This window comes from Strix uralensis, chromosome 3 (assembly GCF_047716275.1).
Source record: "Strix uralensis isolate ZFMK-TIS-50842 chromosome 3, bStrUra1, whole genome shotgun sequence".
Lineage (NCBI taxonomy): Eukaryota > Metazoa > Chordata > Aves > Strigiformes > Strigidae > Strix > Strix uralensis.
Genome location: NC_133974.1, coordinates 42,058,734 through 42,071,473, shown reverse-complemented (window position 1 = coordinate 42,071,473; position 12,740 = coordinate 42,058,734). Strand labels below are relative to the sequence as shown.

Here is a 12,740-nt window from a genome sequence, read left to right as displayed (position 1 = left end):
AAACATATTTCAGCACAAAGTAATAGAAATTCCTTTGTGGGAGGGAGGTGTTGCTAACTGACACATATTTAAAAACTTAAACCATAATTGATGGAAGAGAACCGACTGAAGTACTTAGTTCAGTGGTTAGGATAGAGAACAGGGAAGGTGATGTCAGACTTGAGAGAAGGTTAGCAGCAAAAAAATTAATAACCAAAGGCCTTGGGATTTGATGTGTAGAATAATCCCTTGCTCTGGATCCAAAGTACAGTATTGAATTTGTAGCTGTCTTTAGGTTATGCTAAATTTGGTGTTATTTTTAAGCAATAATTTTGGATGTGTTCTGGCAGTCCTGTGTTTAACAGGCATTTAACACTTAGTATGTAGCTAAGACTGTCTTGTATTTAAAGGCAATTGCAGCAGCACAAACAAGAGCACACTTCAAAGTGCTAACATACGTTTTGGTGTAAAACCTAGTCTTTTGCTTGGATTTTATTTTATTTCAGATACCTATTTTCTTCTTAGTATTTTTATTTATTATTATCTATATTATTTTGTTCCTGGTACCTATCAAATACCTCCTTAAAGGTAATTAGAGTCTGGGAGTTGTGACTGTACTAGACTTTTTTTCATACAGTTTGTTTGAAGTGTTACATAAGAGAGCTCTGATCAGCTTTGCTTTAAGTATTTGGACAGGTTCATGAAAAATGGCTCACGTTTTGTTCTTGTGACAGTCTTACCGCAGAGGTTCGACGGTGTTTGCTGGGAAGCATGGGTTCATTACCCTGAGGGATCTGTTTCGCTGGGCTGAAAGGTACAGGTTGGCAGAACAGCTGGAGAAGGAGTATGACTGGCTTCAGCACTTAGCAAATGATGGTGAGCCCTGCTACCTCAGGTTTTTAAAGTGTCTGTAGAATTGCATTCTAACTCTAGTTCTTAAGTATAATTTTTTGTGACTGATTAACCAGTTAGTAATTGTTTCCTCTGTTCCTCTGTTTTGTAGGTTTTATGCTTCTGGCAGGCAGAGTCAGGAAACAGGAGGAGGTGGATGTTATTCAGAGTGTCCTTGAAAAACACTTCAAGAAAAAACTATACCCAGAGTCTCTCTTCTCAGGGGAAAGTGTCAAAAAGTTACTGGGTGAGTTTCCTAGAAGGACCACACTTGTAGTTCTCTAGATGTGACTGAGGCTGATGGATTGCTTTGTGTTGTACAGCTAAATCCTCCATGCGGATGTCAGTGATGGACAGAGATTTTAACCATATTGTCTGGACTCAAGGGATGAGGAGACTTGCTATTTTGGTGGGACGAGCCCTGGAGTTTGGTGAACCAGTACTGCTGGTGGGAGACACTGGGTAACCTTGCTTTTTATGATGCAGTCCTTTGTAGTGCTGCACCAGCCACTGAGTCAGACACAAAACAATTGTGCAGGCTTCAGCGCTGCTTTGATCTGGGACATTTAAACCTCTGTCATGGCAGACTTGCAACTACTGTTTTTCACAGCTCCCTTTTGAGAGGAAGCAATTATATCTCTTTCAGCACAAGTCTTTAATGAGATTATCTTCATTATACATAATACACAGAAATTATATAAAAAGTAGTAAAATTGAAGTGAGCTGACTTCTGTCCCCCACCTTTCACAAGGTGCCGTGTAGAATCTCACTGTGCCTCACTGGAGAGGCTGCTTTTGGGTAATTGTGAGATTTTTCTGTTTGAGAGTACATTCGCTTTACGTGTTTTAAGAGCTTGAATATAGCCTTGCTACTACTTCTCCCCCCTGACACTGCCTTATATGCTGTAAAGTAGGTTGTGGAAGTAGATACTGGCTGCTCCTGTGCTGGTTATAAGTTTGGAGAGCAAATTTTTATAGGAGAAAAGGGAAGAAAAATGCAAGAAAAGAGAGAACTAGAATTACTTAGGTGTAATAAATGAGAACTCTAGGTACTCAGCGTTTATTCCCTCAGACTTAGACTTGGTCTAGACATGCAGCATCTTCAGTTTAGTGAAATATTAGGCTACTTGAGTACCTGTAGGGGCAGGCTGAAATAAATTTGACTTTGAACCTGCAGTAATCCATTAATGCAGATATTGATTTAAATTGAATTAAAGGCATCTTGTGCAAGTCAGCAACAGTTGTGCCAAAAATGGTGTCACTTTGCATGTTTCTTTCAAGGAAACGAGGAGGAGGCATGCTGCATGCTAGGCCTTTACATCATAACTCTTCAATGAAAGTATGAAGCCTGTCCACAGTGAGATGACTGTTTCAGGGTTTTTTTATTCCTCCCTTTCAATTAAATTACTTTGTTGCAGGTGTGGTAAAACTACCATTTGTCAGATCTTTGCAGCATTAACAAATCAGAAGCTATACTCAGTGAATTGCCACTTGCATATGGAGACTTCAGACTTCCTGGGAGGACTGCGACCAGTCAGACAGAGGTCAAGAGACCAGGTTTGTCTTGCATCAATAGTAGTTTGGATAGTGGGACCATAGAAGCAAAAAGTAGCGATTATTCCTGACTCTTCACTTCCTTTCTCGTTTCTTAGGAGGAGCCTGATGGTTCTAGACTCTTTGAGTGGTGTGATGGACCTCTTGTTTTAGCAATGAAGGAGGAGGGTTTTTTTCTCCTTGATGAGATTTCTTTAGCTGATGATTCTGTACTAGAGCGACTTAACAGGTATGTCTTAAATGTGTTAGTATTAAGTATCCTCAATGTTTCTATTCATTATGCAAACATAAACGTTAGGTACATTTGTTTCCTGGCCTGGGTGAGCTGCTCTCTTATTCGCATGGTTCTTACTGAAAGGGAGAATGACCCAAATAACTCTGGCCTTGTTCATATTTCAACTTATTTGACAGTTTGCTTTGTTTTTCTAATTGTCATCCATCTGTCAGAAATGCTAGTTTTAATCACAGTAATACTTAAACAATTGTTGCTCTTTGTAATTTTAATTACAGCTGGGAGGTAAGACAAGATGAAACTGCTTTGCCTTGCCTAAGTCTTGATGTCTTAATTTACCTGAAAAAATAAAAAGGTGCTTCAATCAAAAAGCAGATATGTATATGTTTGCTTGACATACGTTGGTACACTGATTATGTTAGTTTTGAATGCTTTGGTTGGTGCCATTGCTTTCCATTTGGTTTTATAGTGCTGCTGCAGACTGATCTGCACTCAAATTGCTGTATTTGTTTCATGGACAAATATAAGATGATGAAAGGATCACTTTATTCAGTAGATTATGTCCCTGGATAAAGAAATAAAGAACATAAACCCTAGCTCAGTTGAAACAGTTTAAACAGTATCTGAAGACAGTTTACAGCATGAGTCAAGTTGGAAAATAAAACTAAAAGTAAAATCTCCAATTTACTATCTACAATATTAATATTTTCAGTTTGTCAGTGAGCTCTTGAAAATGATGCATTTTGTCAAATCCCAGAAACAAAGTCTTGTTATTTCTCTCTTGTGTGGATGTAAAAAAATAATAAAATATAAATTTCATTATCTGCTTGCAGCAGTATCCCTCATTTTAGTCTTTTCCATTACCCATTATATTGAGATGACTAGCAGCTATTTTTATTACCATATCCAAAACCTCTCTGTTGCAAGCTGGGTTTTTTTCACTGTATCATTCTTTCTTAAAGTTCAGTTAACCTCTTTGTTTTGACAGTGATAGTAAGTAGCATCTTTTTAAACAGGTAACAGCTCAGTCTTTTACAGCTTTCAGTGTACAGTGAGGTACAGATAATAAAACAGTCCCAAACCCACAAAAACCTAGTAGAATGCTTCTCAGATGTATAGTCTGTCAGCTTGAAGACTGGTTCATTGTGCAGATTTCTTTATCTAGCTTCTATAAATACAAATTTTGCCATTGCTTTTGTAAAGAGAGCTGTGAGAGAGATATACTTTATTAGGTAAGTTTTTTGACAGATTATTTGAACTGAACCTTATCAACAGGGTTGGGTAGAGTTTCCTTCTGAACAAAACCAGAAATGTTCTCAGTTGGACAGGATGAACAGATTTTAAATTTTTAATATGAATTCTGGGGCAATGAAAGTTTAATCAGGCCAATTCATGTGATTTTCATTTTTAAGTGACCTTTCGAAATGTGAAACGAAATTTAAAATAACCAATTCTTTTAACCTTCTCTCTAGCGTTCTTGAAGCTGAAAAGACGTTGGTACTTGCTGAAAAAGGTGGCCAAGATGATGAGGAGAATGAGGTAGAACTGTTAGTTGCAGGAAAGAAATTTCGTATCCTTGCGACCATGAACCCAGGAGGTGACTTTGGGAAAAAAGAGGTAAATGTCAAAGCAACTGGAGGTACAGCGTGCATCTTCTGGTCATACTGACTGTTCAGTGAGTGGAGGTGCAATGCAAAAATGCATCATGCCAATTCTGGCATCCATTGCTTCCTAGTAGGCATTTGCTTCATTGTTCTAAAGGAGGATTAAGATGGTTTCCATCACTTTTGTGTGTTGTCATTTTGACAATATAATTCAATACTCGGCAGAATGTCAAAGAAAACTTCAGGCCTCTAAATACTCTAGGTAGGCTTGATATGTAGAATACTTCAAGTACAGCAAATGTGGCTCATAAATCCAGCTCTAACATGAGTCTAGAGTATTATGAAGATGCATAATAGAGTATTCTCTCTCCATAATGCTGTTCAGAAAGTGACAGTTAGAAGTCGTCTTATCATTCCAAGTGAATATGAACATGACATCTCAAAAGATCTTTCTCATTAAAGGAAAAAAATCTTGTTGCTGAAGTTTCGCTTTAAATAACTTAAGACAGGTTAAAAAAAAATAGACACCAAAACTTTTAAGCAATGGCGGCAGTTAGGACTAAAACAAAAGAACTATAAGCTCTTTTACCCAAAAGAAGATAGGTACTCCATTTAAAGTGGTTTCTACAGTACAGAACAACTCATTGTAAAGCCATGTGTTTAAAAGGGATTTATTTCTGCATTGTGTTTGTGCTAGTGATTTTTGCTTGACTAATTCAGCCAGAGGAAGAGAGGAATTACAGAAACAAGTTGTAATTGAAGGCAAATTTGCACATGGTGGTTTGCTTCTGCAAGCAAAGGGAGATTACAATAGCCATTGTTTGATACATGATGTCCTAGAATGAAATGGAGTTTTGGTGCTTGCAAACCAGCTCGGTTTCTTCCTGTATTCTTTTGAACTTTCTTTATAAGCCATTTACTCCACTGATGCCACTACTAGAAATCTTAAAACCCACTTTCTCTCAATGATTTTGTTACTAAGTGACTCTGTCAAAATCAGAAGGAAAGGTCTAGCTTGGTCACTATTGTTTGCAAGTACTGTGGCTACAAGGCTATCAGTTAACTGCACCTTAAGTAATGTAACTTGTGTTGCTATGTCATTCTGCTTGTTTGCAGCTTTCTCCTGCATTGCGCAACAGATTTACAGAAATATGGTGTCCACAAAGCAATGGCCGTGATGATTTGATACAGATAGTAAAACACAATCTTCATCCAAGATTGTCTCTGGGTGGAATAAACCATCAGGGTGGGTATTTCTCTCTGTGTTGGTATTCAAACATTAAGAAACAAGAGTTTGAAGGCTGCTAAACTTTCCTCAGAATTTACACCACTGTGTCCCTGTGTGAGCCAGCAGAGGCTGGTCACAGGAACAACCACAAAACCACAGCTGAAATGCAAAGAGTAATTTTATTCTCATTACCTCACGATCTGGGGGATCTCCACAGCAGCACCCAGGCAGAGGCACACAAGCAGGGATGCAAGCACCACAGAGCTCAGTCCTTGCTAGCCAGAAAGAGGCAAAGAAGGAAAAGATCTCGAACCTGCTGCTTCTGCCTGTGTATATCAGGGACTTTTGCAGGCATAGCTTTCCACTGTGCTTTGATCTTTCCCGCATCAGGACAGGAATCTGAAGGATGTTCGATAAGGTGCCTGTGAGTCTATCACAGGCCTGTGTTATCTAAACACAGTCAAGCACACAAAGCTAAACAATAATTAGTATGATATATGTGTTTTTCAAGACCCCAGCTGCAAGTCACTTGAGCGTGTTTATTTACAGTCCTCGCCAATCTTCCGTTGTATTCCCACAGTCCCTTTTTCTTGTAAGTACATCTCTCTCTGAAAACAGTTACGAAATATTTTGGACTTTGTTCTTCCCTCATTGTATGTGTTATATGGCTAGCCAGAAGTAACTTCAAGGCTGTGTTTACTTCACCGCCCAGGTAGTTGAATTATCCCCAGCCCTTCAGTGCCCAATCCTAGTTTCAGTGTAAGGTGTTGAAAGAACTGGCCCTTCATTTTCTGCCAACAGCTTCACTGTTAGTATTAATCACTTGGTTCTGTCTTGTTACTTGAATTTAAAAGGATCTGTAATGACAGCATAGGCATGGACTTACTCTTCAGTTACCCTGCCTGTTAGAACATAGAGCATCCATCCACATTGCTCATGCATTACAGCTGTACTTATTTTAGTGATGCTTTTTATACAGCAGTATAGTAGATATGAGCAATAAAGTTACTTGATAACTCTTTTGATTTTTTTACTGTCTTTTCAGGGGCAGACATAGCAGAGCTCATGATGGACTTTGTGGAATGGCTGATTAATCAAGAGTTTGGTCGCCAGTGTATTCTCAGTGTGCGAGATGTCTTGTCATGGGTTAATTTTATGAATGTCATGGTAGAGGATGAAGAGTCGAATTCTGCCAAGGAATATAGCCTTCTTTACATTTCTCCAATGATGTCTTTTATCCATGCTGCCTGTTTGGTTTACATTGATGGAATAGGATCAGGTAAATCTTCAGTGCTCATTTGGTAGCAGAAAATATGAACGTATGTATTTGTATTAATGTTGTTGAGTAGAATGCAAACAAAATGCTTTGGGGCAGCATGGAATTCTTCCAGAAGAAGTTTTCACTTCTATTTAACAATATACTGTACTTCATATGCCTTTTTTTGTGTTTCAGTAGGAAGAGTTTGAGTAATAACACCAAGCTTAAGTAAATTAGAGGTAGTAATAATAATTTTACAAAGGCTAGCACACAAGTTAAGAAAGCCTGTATTGCTTATTGTATCTTATGAACTGATATGGTACTTAATTACATGACCACATATTATTCTCTCTCTCCCACCCCACATGTCAGCATCTGGGCATGCTAGCCTGTATCATGCAGATATGCATGCATCTCAGAATGCATCTTTGCATGTCTGACCCTTGGCCCAGCTGATAAACAGGAGATGTGGGAGTGGGGAAAAAGTTAAAAGTCACAAGAAATGCAGGGAAGGAGGAGGGCCTGGGGGGGCACTATGGCAAGGGATCAGGATGGTAGTGATGGTAGAAGAAAGGGTTTTGGAAATAAGGTGTCCTTAATTGTGTTGATCACACAACAATTTGTCCATGGTAAATAGTACTGGAATCACTGGCAAGCAAAAACACCTACATGAAATATAAACCTGAAACAGAATACTGCACAAAAATGGCACCTGTGAATGAACTGTGTTTCTTAGTCGTAAGATCACTGTGTCTAGTTATATTTGTGAAGTACGCTTAACTTTTCTAATTACAGGTACAACTTCCTGTTCAGCTGATACGGCTTTATTAGCACGTGAAAAATGCCTGATGTTCTTATGTGAGAAAATGAGTCAATTCCTTGAGCTGACTGATTATCAGAAGAATGAACTAAAGATTTATGACAGAACAAAGGAGAAAGAGTTTGTGTGGATGGACAACTTTATGGGAATCCACCCCTTTTTTATTCCAAGAGGCAAGAGACTTTGTGGGAGTGGGTGGACATTTATTCTATGGGTTTTATTCCAAATAGTTCTGTTATTCAATAAATCCAAGTAGGACACCTGAACCATTACAGAAGAAGTTATAGTTTGTTCTCAAGCCTTAGAAAAATGCCTTTTCCGCCTCCAAGTGTGTTGATTGCAGCTCAATCATATTTATTAAGAAGACACGTCTGTTAATTACTTGCTTCCATGACTTTTTAAATTTACTGGTTAATGGCCTGATTATAGTAGACATTTTCGGTGTAACAAAGCTTCTTTAATTTTGAGTTGTATTTTCTGTCACTTTGCATGGTCAGAAGGCCTGCTAACTTTTACTAACTAAAGCTACAGTTCATCCTGGCTCTTGTGTAAAGCATGGGAAGCAGGGGTCCTGGGTACAGTGCTAAACAGAATGGAGACTAATGCCATTCCTTGCTGTAGGCTCTCAAAGATTTGCTGCAATTTTTGCAAAATTATTTAGTCTCTGCATTTCAGTTCCTGAATGTGACGAATTAATGCAAATTTCTGCCCTTAAAATACAGTGATGGGACTAAAAAGTGATGACTGTGATCTTCTAGTTCAGCTGGTTAGTTCTTAATACATGGAACTATGCTAACCTAGCGCTGTATTAATCATTCATCTTTGAACATTTTGATATTCATGGATTGTGTTAGTCATCGATAAAATTGTACACGGTAATGCTTTTTTGTAAATTGCTTCATTTCCCTCTGCTAATTAGATCACAAAAGGAAGGATCTGTTTCGTACTAAACAGGTATCAAGATGTTGATAAATTGGTGATTAATACCTTGTATACCTGAGCAATTCTGTATTATGGAATTTGGGGAGCGATGTCCTAGTGAGCTATACTGGCTGGAATTTGGCAGACAAGCTCTGTGCTCTCTCTTCGCTGTATGTCATAATAACAGTAAAGAAAATATGTGCCTAACAGTGCACTTAAGTTAAAGCACTCCTTTCATGGAACTAGCAGTGTATGGAACAGATTAATATGTTCTATAACATGACTGAATTGTATCCATCGGTGCCAGATTTTCAAAAGCTGCTTTTGAATTTTAGATCCACATGTCTGAAGCGCCAGGACAGATTTATGATTTTTCAGTGATAAATCTCTGGTTTGGGTCATAAACCAGGAAGTGTCAAAGTTTCATGGCAAAATACATCGTATATTCATAGGCTTTTTGCAGAATTCAGCATAAATATGTGGAGAAGGGCTGAGAATGATACACAAGCTTGATCTCCATTGCTTGCTGTAATGAGATCAGCAATTACCAGACAGAATGATCTTGTTCAGAAGCACACTGTTAGCAGCTCCAGCATAAACATTCTGGTTTCATTATTTTCTGGTTTACCTTTTCTTTGTTTTAGGCCCTGTTCTCCAGAGGAACAGCATTACAGATTATGCTCTAAGTGCTGGGACTACAGCAGTGAATACACAAAGGCTGTTAAGAGCCCTACAGCTTAACAAACCTATTTTGTTGGAGGGGTCACCAGGAGTGGGCAAGACCAGTCTAGTTGCTGCCCTTGCAAAAGCCTCGGGAAACTGTCTTGTTCGAATCAACCTGTCTGAGCAAACGGTAGAATAAAATGCTATCTTTGTAACTGTTTATGGCAGGGTGGATGTTTTGTTTGACTTAAAAGGTCTAGTTCTTTTTAACATTGTCACTGAGTCTGAAAGGTCAATTTTTCCTTCTTGGTCTCAAGATAAAACTAAATGGGAAGGGGGAACCAGAAAGAGCAATGAGCTTCTGTAAGCAAATGCGAATTCCCAGATTTTTCTGTTCTTTTTAAGTGAAGACATGTATCTTTGTCTACTGTGTTTTTCTTGGCTTCTGCAAAGTTACTTAAAAACAGCTTTAAGGCTTTTTAGCTTTTCTGTTCCAATTTAATATGTTAAATATAGTAGCTGGTCACTGGAGTCCTATCATGGAAAAGCTTTTAGTGTCTTGCAATTATGGAAATTTTTAAAACAGAGCTGAAGTGTAGGTACTAAAAAGGAAGAGAGAATATGTGAAGTAAAGTTAACAGAAGCTGTTTATGAACTGTTGCGGAGTTTTGTAATTTTTTTTCCCCTGCCCTGTTCTCTGCTCCCAAAGGATGTGACAGACTTGTTTGGGACAGACTTGCCTGTTGAAGGTGGGAAGGGAGGAGAATTTGCCTGGCGTGATGGACCACTGCTAGCAGCATTAAAGGCTGGACACTGGATTGTATTAGATGAGGTAAATTCAAGTTTGGGGCACAAATAAAATGGAATGTTCTGGAAGAGCAAAGGTGATGATTTGACACATAGGATAAATATCTTTGAGGGCTGATGACTGAAATAAATTTTGCTTACTTTTAGTTATGTGCATCTAGTGCCACATTGAAAGTGATCATTCCACTTAAGAATAAATTATCTCCCTCTAAATCCCTCTGCCCATTGGCCCTCTGTAGAGGGAGTGTAAAACACTGGCTTTGACTAGTCGTTTTAGACGAGAGCACAAGGATTGAATCCCAGCCTAAATTACTGCAGAAATCCAAGGGTAGATTTCATTTACATTTCTAAGTTTTGGGGAGGTGTGTCAACAGAAGTTCTGGTACACGTGCACTTATATGGATATAATTTCACTGAAAGAGAAGGCATTTTGCTGAGACTACTACATTGTCTTGGGTACTGATTTAATTGAGATGAAGAACAGTTCCGTTTTGCCAGTGCAGGCTATCCTGCAACCACAGGTCTGTTCATGTACCATGTAGCAAGTGCTTTCAAGCATATGCATGCACAGAACTCACATCTTTGCAACGTGCATTCTAATTATTGCAGAGTGCAAAATCTTAAATACTTTACCTGTTTGTATACCTTTTTTTTTTTTAATTGGGAAGAATACCACTTTAAACAACCATTATATTTAAATAACCCAGACTGCCTTCATTTAAAAAAACAAGCAGACAAACAAAACACTCAATGTCACAAATGTATGAACGCAAATTCAGAAGAAACATCTTGAACATGCGGATTTTACGATGGAGAATTGCTTTGTTATCATGGTGAAAACACAGTACAAATAGCAAGTGCACATAAGGAAAAGTGTTAGTTGCTCCAGTGTAATAGCAGTCTAACTGGAGGTAATAACATACGTGACAGTGCTAGAACAGCAAAGAAATTGAATTTTACCTTCTGTGTATCCCAGACTAGACACAGAGATTATGCAAAAGTGATTTATGGAGCATTAATATTTTATCCTTTTTTTCTTTCCTCAGTTGAATCTGGCTTCTCAGTCTGTATTAGAGGGGCTAAACGCATGCTTTGACCACAGAGCAGAGATTTATGTTCCAGAATTGGGAATGAATTTTCATGTACAGCACAAGATGACTAAGATTTTTGGATGCCAGAATCCGTACAGACAAGGAGGTGGAAGAAAGGGTCTGCCCAAGTCTTTTCTTAATAGATTTACACAGGCAAGCTTATTTTTTTGGTTTAAACTATGTCATGATCCTGTCTTGTAGTTTTCTGACTGCATCAACACTTGGCATGCTCTTGATTCTACAGGTGTATATTGATCCTCTGTCAGCAGAAGATATGGAGTTTATTGGCAATACACTGTTTCCTGCTATTGATAAAAGTATTATTGCTAAAATGGTTGCTTTCAATAACAAGGTAAAAGTATATTTTAATTTCTCTTGTGTAGACACAGACAGAATGCAGTAAGATTTAAAAAATTAAGTCTAATGTTGTATTTCTAAGCATTTTTATAGAGAAGTGCAGGGGTAAAAAAGAGGCATGGAAGTATATGCAGAAGAAAGTAAAGAACACCACTAAAACCCACCTGAATTCTTGTACCACTGCAATCAGATACCTGGTTGATAACTGAAGAGGTGTTATTTTTCACAGAAGACAAAATACTTATATTTTAAAAGGGCTTTGGTCAACAAAAGGTGGAAACAATTATGGTTTGGTAGCTTGGTGAAGCTAGTTGAGAAAATAATGGTTTTACACACACACAGATTATTCTTGAACCACAAACAAAATGAGCTTTATCTTAACAAAAACTGAAATGTGTATTTCTGTTTCTGGTCTGAATTTTTAATCTGTTATTATGAGATGTTGTTATTGAAAGCAGCATCTGACCTTTACAGAAGCAGAAGCTTGGAAAGGATATGTGGCATTCTTGTGGAACGTTGAGAGACCAATAAAAGGAAAATCTTTCCTGATAGGATTTGTCTATGGCAAAGGATTTAGATATGTTCACATCTAAAATTTTGCTAATATAAAAGGTTTTCCACAACTATTCATTGCAGCTATTTTGTGGCTCAGATGCTGCCATTTTGTGCAAAGTGCAGGATCTAAAATTCACAGTAAGAATTTACTTATGGTCATGCTTCTGAAATTGCATTTAATCTTCATGTCATGAAACAAAGTGTAGTAACATTAAGAGAAAGTAGCAATTTGTGGTCTCACATAAAATCTTTTGTGGTAGCATCTTACTGAATACTCACTTATAGAGTGCAAGAGTAAAAAGGAAAATTGAGTTGAGTGTTAGAGAATTAGTAGAGGAGAGACAAACTGAATCAAGCTTTAGTTCTTGACATCTTCAGAAAAGTGAATACAGCTTGCTCTTTCTATTGTCCTCTGTCTTGTAAGCTGTGCCAAAGGCAGAAGCTCAGTTGATTTTATTTTTTTTTTTTTTTTAAAAAAAACATTTGAAGATCACCACATGGGTGAATAAAAGATTTTCTTTAATTGCTACTTTATCCAGATTGACAAAGAAGTAATGACTGAAAAAAAGTGGGGACAGAAGGGAGGACCTTGGGAGTTCAACTTACGTGATCTTTTCCGCTGGTGTCAGCTTATGCTTGTTGACCAGTCACCAGGCTGTTATGATCCAGGCCAGCATGTATTTTTGGTATATGGAGAAAGAATGAGAACCAGGGAAGACAAAGAAAAGGTGAGCTGTGTGTTCTCCTTCCATGCTCTTCGGATGTATTTCTTCAGAAGTAT

The 12,740-nt window shown here is 38.0% G+C and overlaps 1 protein-coding gene across 5 annotated transcripts in view; it reads left to right on the top strand.

Moving 5' to 3' along the window:
• MDN1 (midasin AAA ATPase 1) overlaps positions 1-12,740 on the top strand; it is a 102,679-nt gene that overhangs the window by 34,425 nt on the left and 55,514 nt on the right. For all 5 annotated transcript variants that reach the window (XR_012628088.1, XR_012628089.1, XM_074862068.1 and 2 more), the window contains 14 exons: positions 714-855; positions 983-1,117; positions 1,194-1,332; positions 2,288-2,426; positions 2,522-2,652; positions 4,128-4,272; positions 5,376-5,505; positions 6,533-6,766; positions 7,541-7,738; positions 9,131-9,339; positions 9,859-9,981; positions 11,003-11,200; positions 11,292-11,399; positions 12,499-12,687. Coding sequence is in view for 3 of the 5 variants with exons in the window: in XM_074862068.1 (XP_074718169.1) it covers positions 714-855; positions 983-1,117; positions 1,194-1,332; positions 2,288-2,426; positions 2,522-2,652; positions 4,128-4,272; positions 5,376-5,505; positions 6,533-6,766; positions 7,541-7,738; positions 9,131-9,339; positions 9,859-9,981; positions 11,003-11,200; positions 11,292-11,399; positions 12,499-12,687 (2,220 nt within the window). In the remaining 2 variants the exon portion in view is untranslated. The remainder of the gene's footprint in view (positions 1-713; positions 856-982; positions 1,118-1,193; positions 1,333-2,287; positions 2,427-2,521; positions 2,653-4,127; positions 4,273-5,375; positions 5,506-6,532; positions 6,767-7,540; positions 7,739-9,130; positions 9,340-9,858; positions 9,982-11,002; positions 11,201-11,291; positions 11,400-12,498; positions 12,688-12,740) is intronic.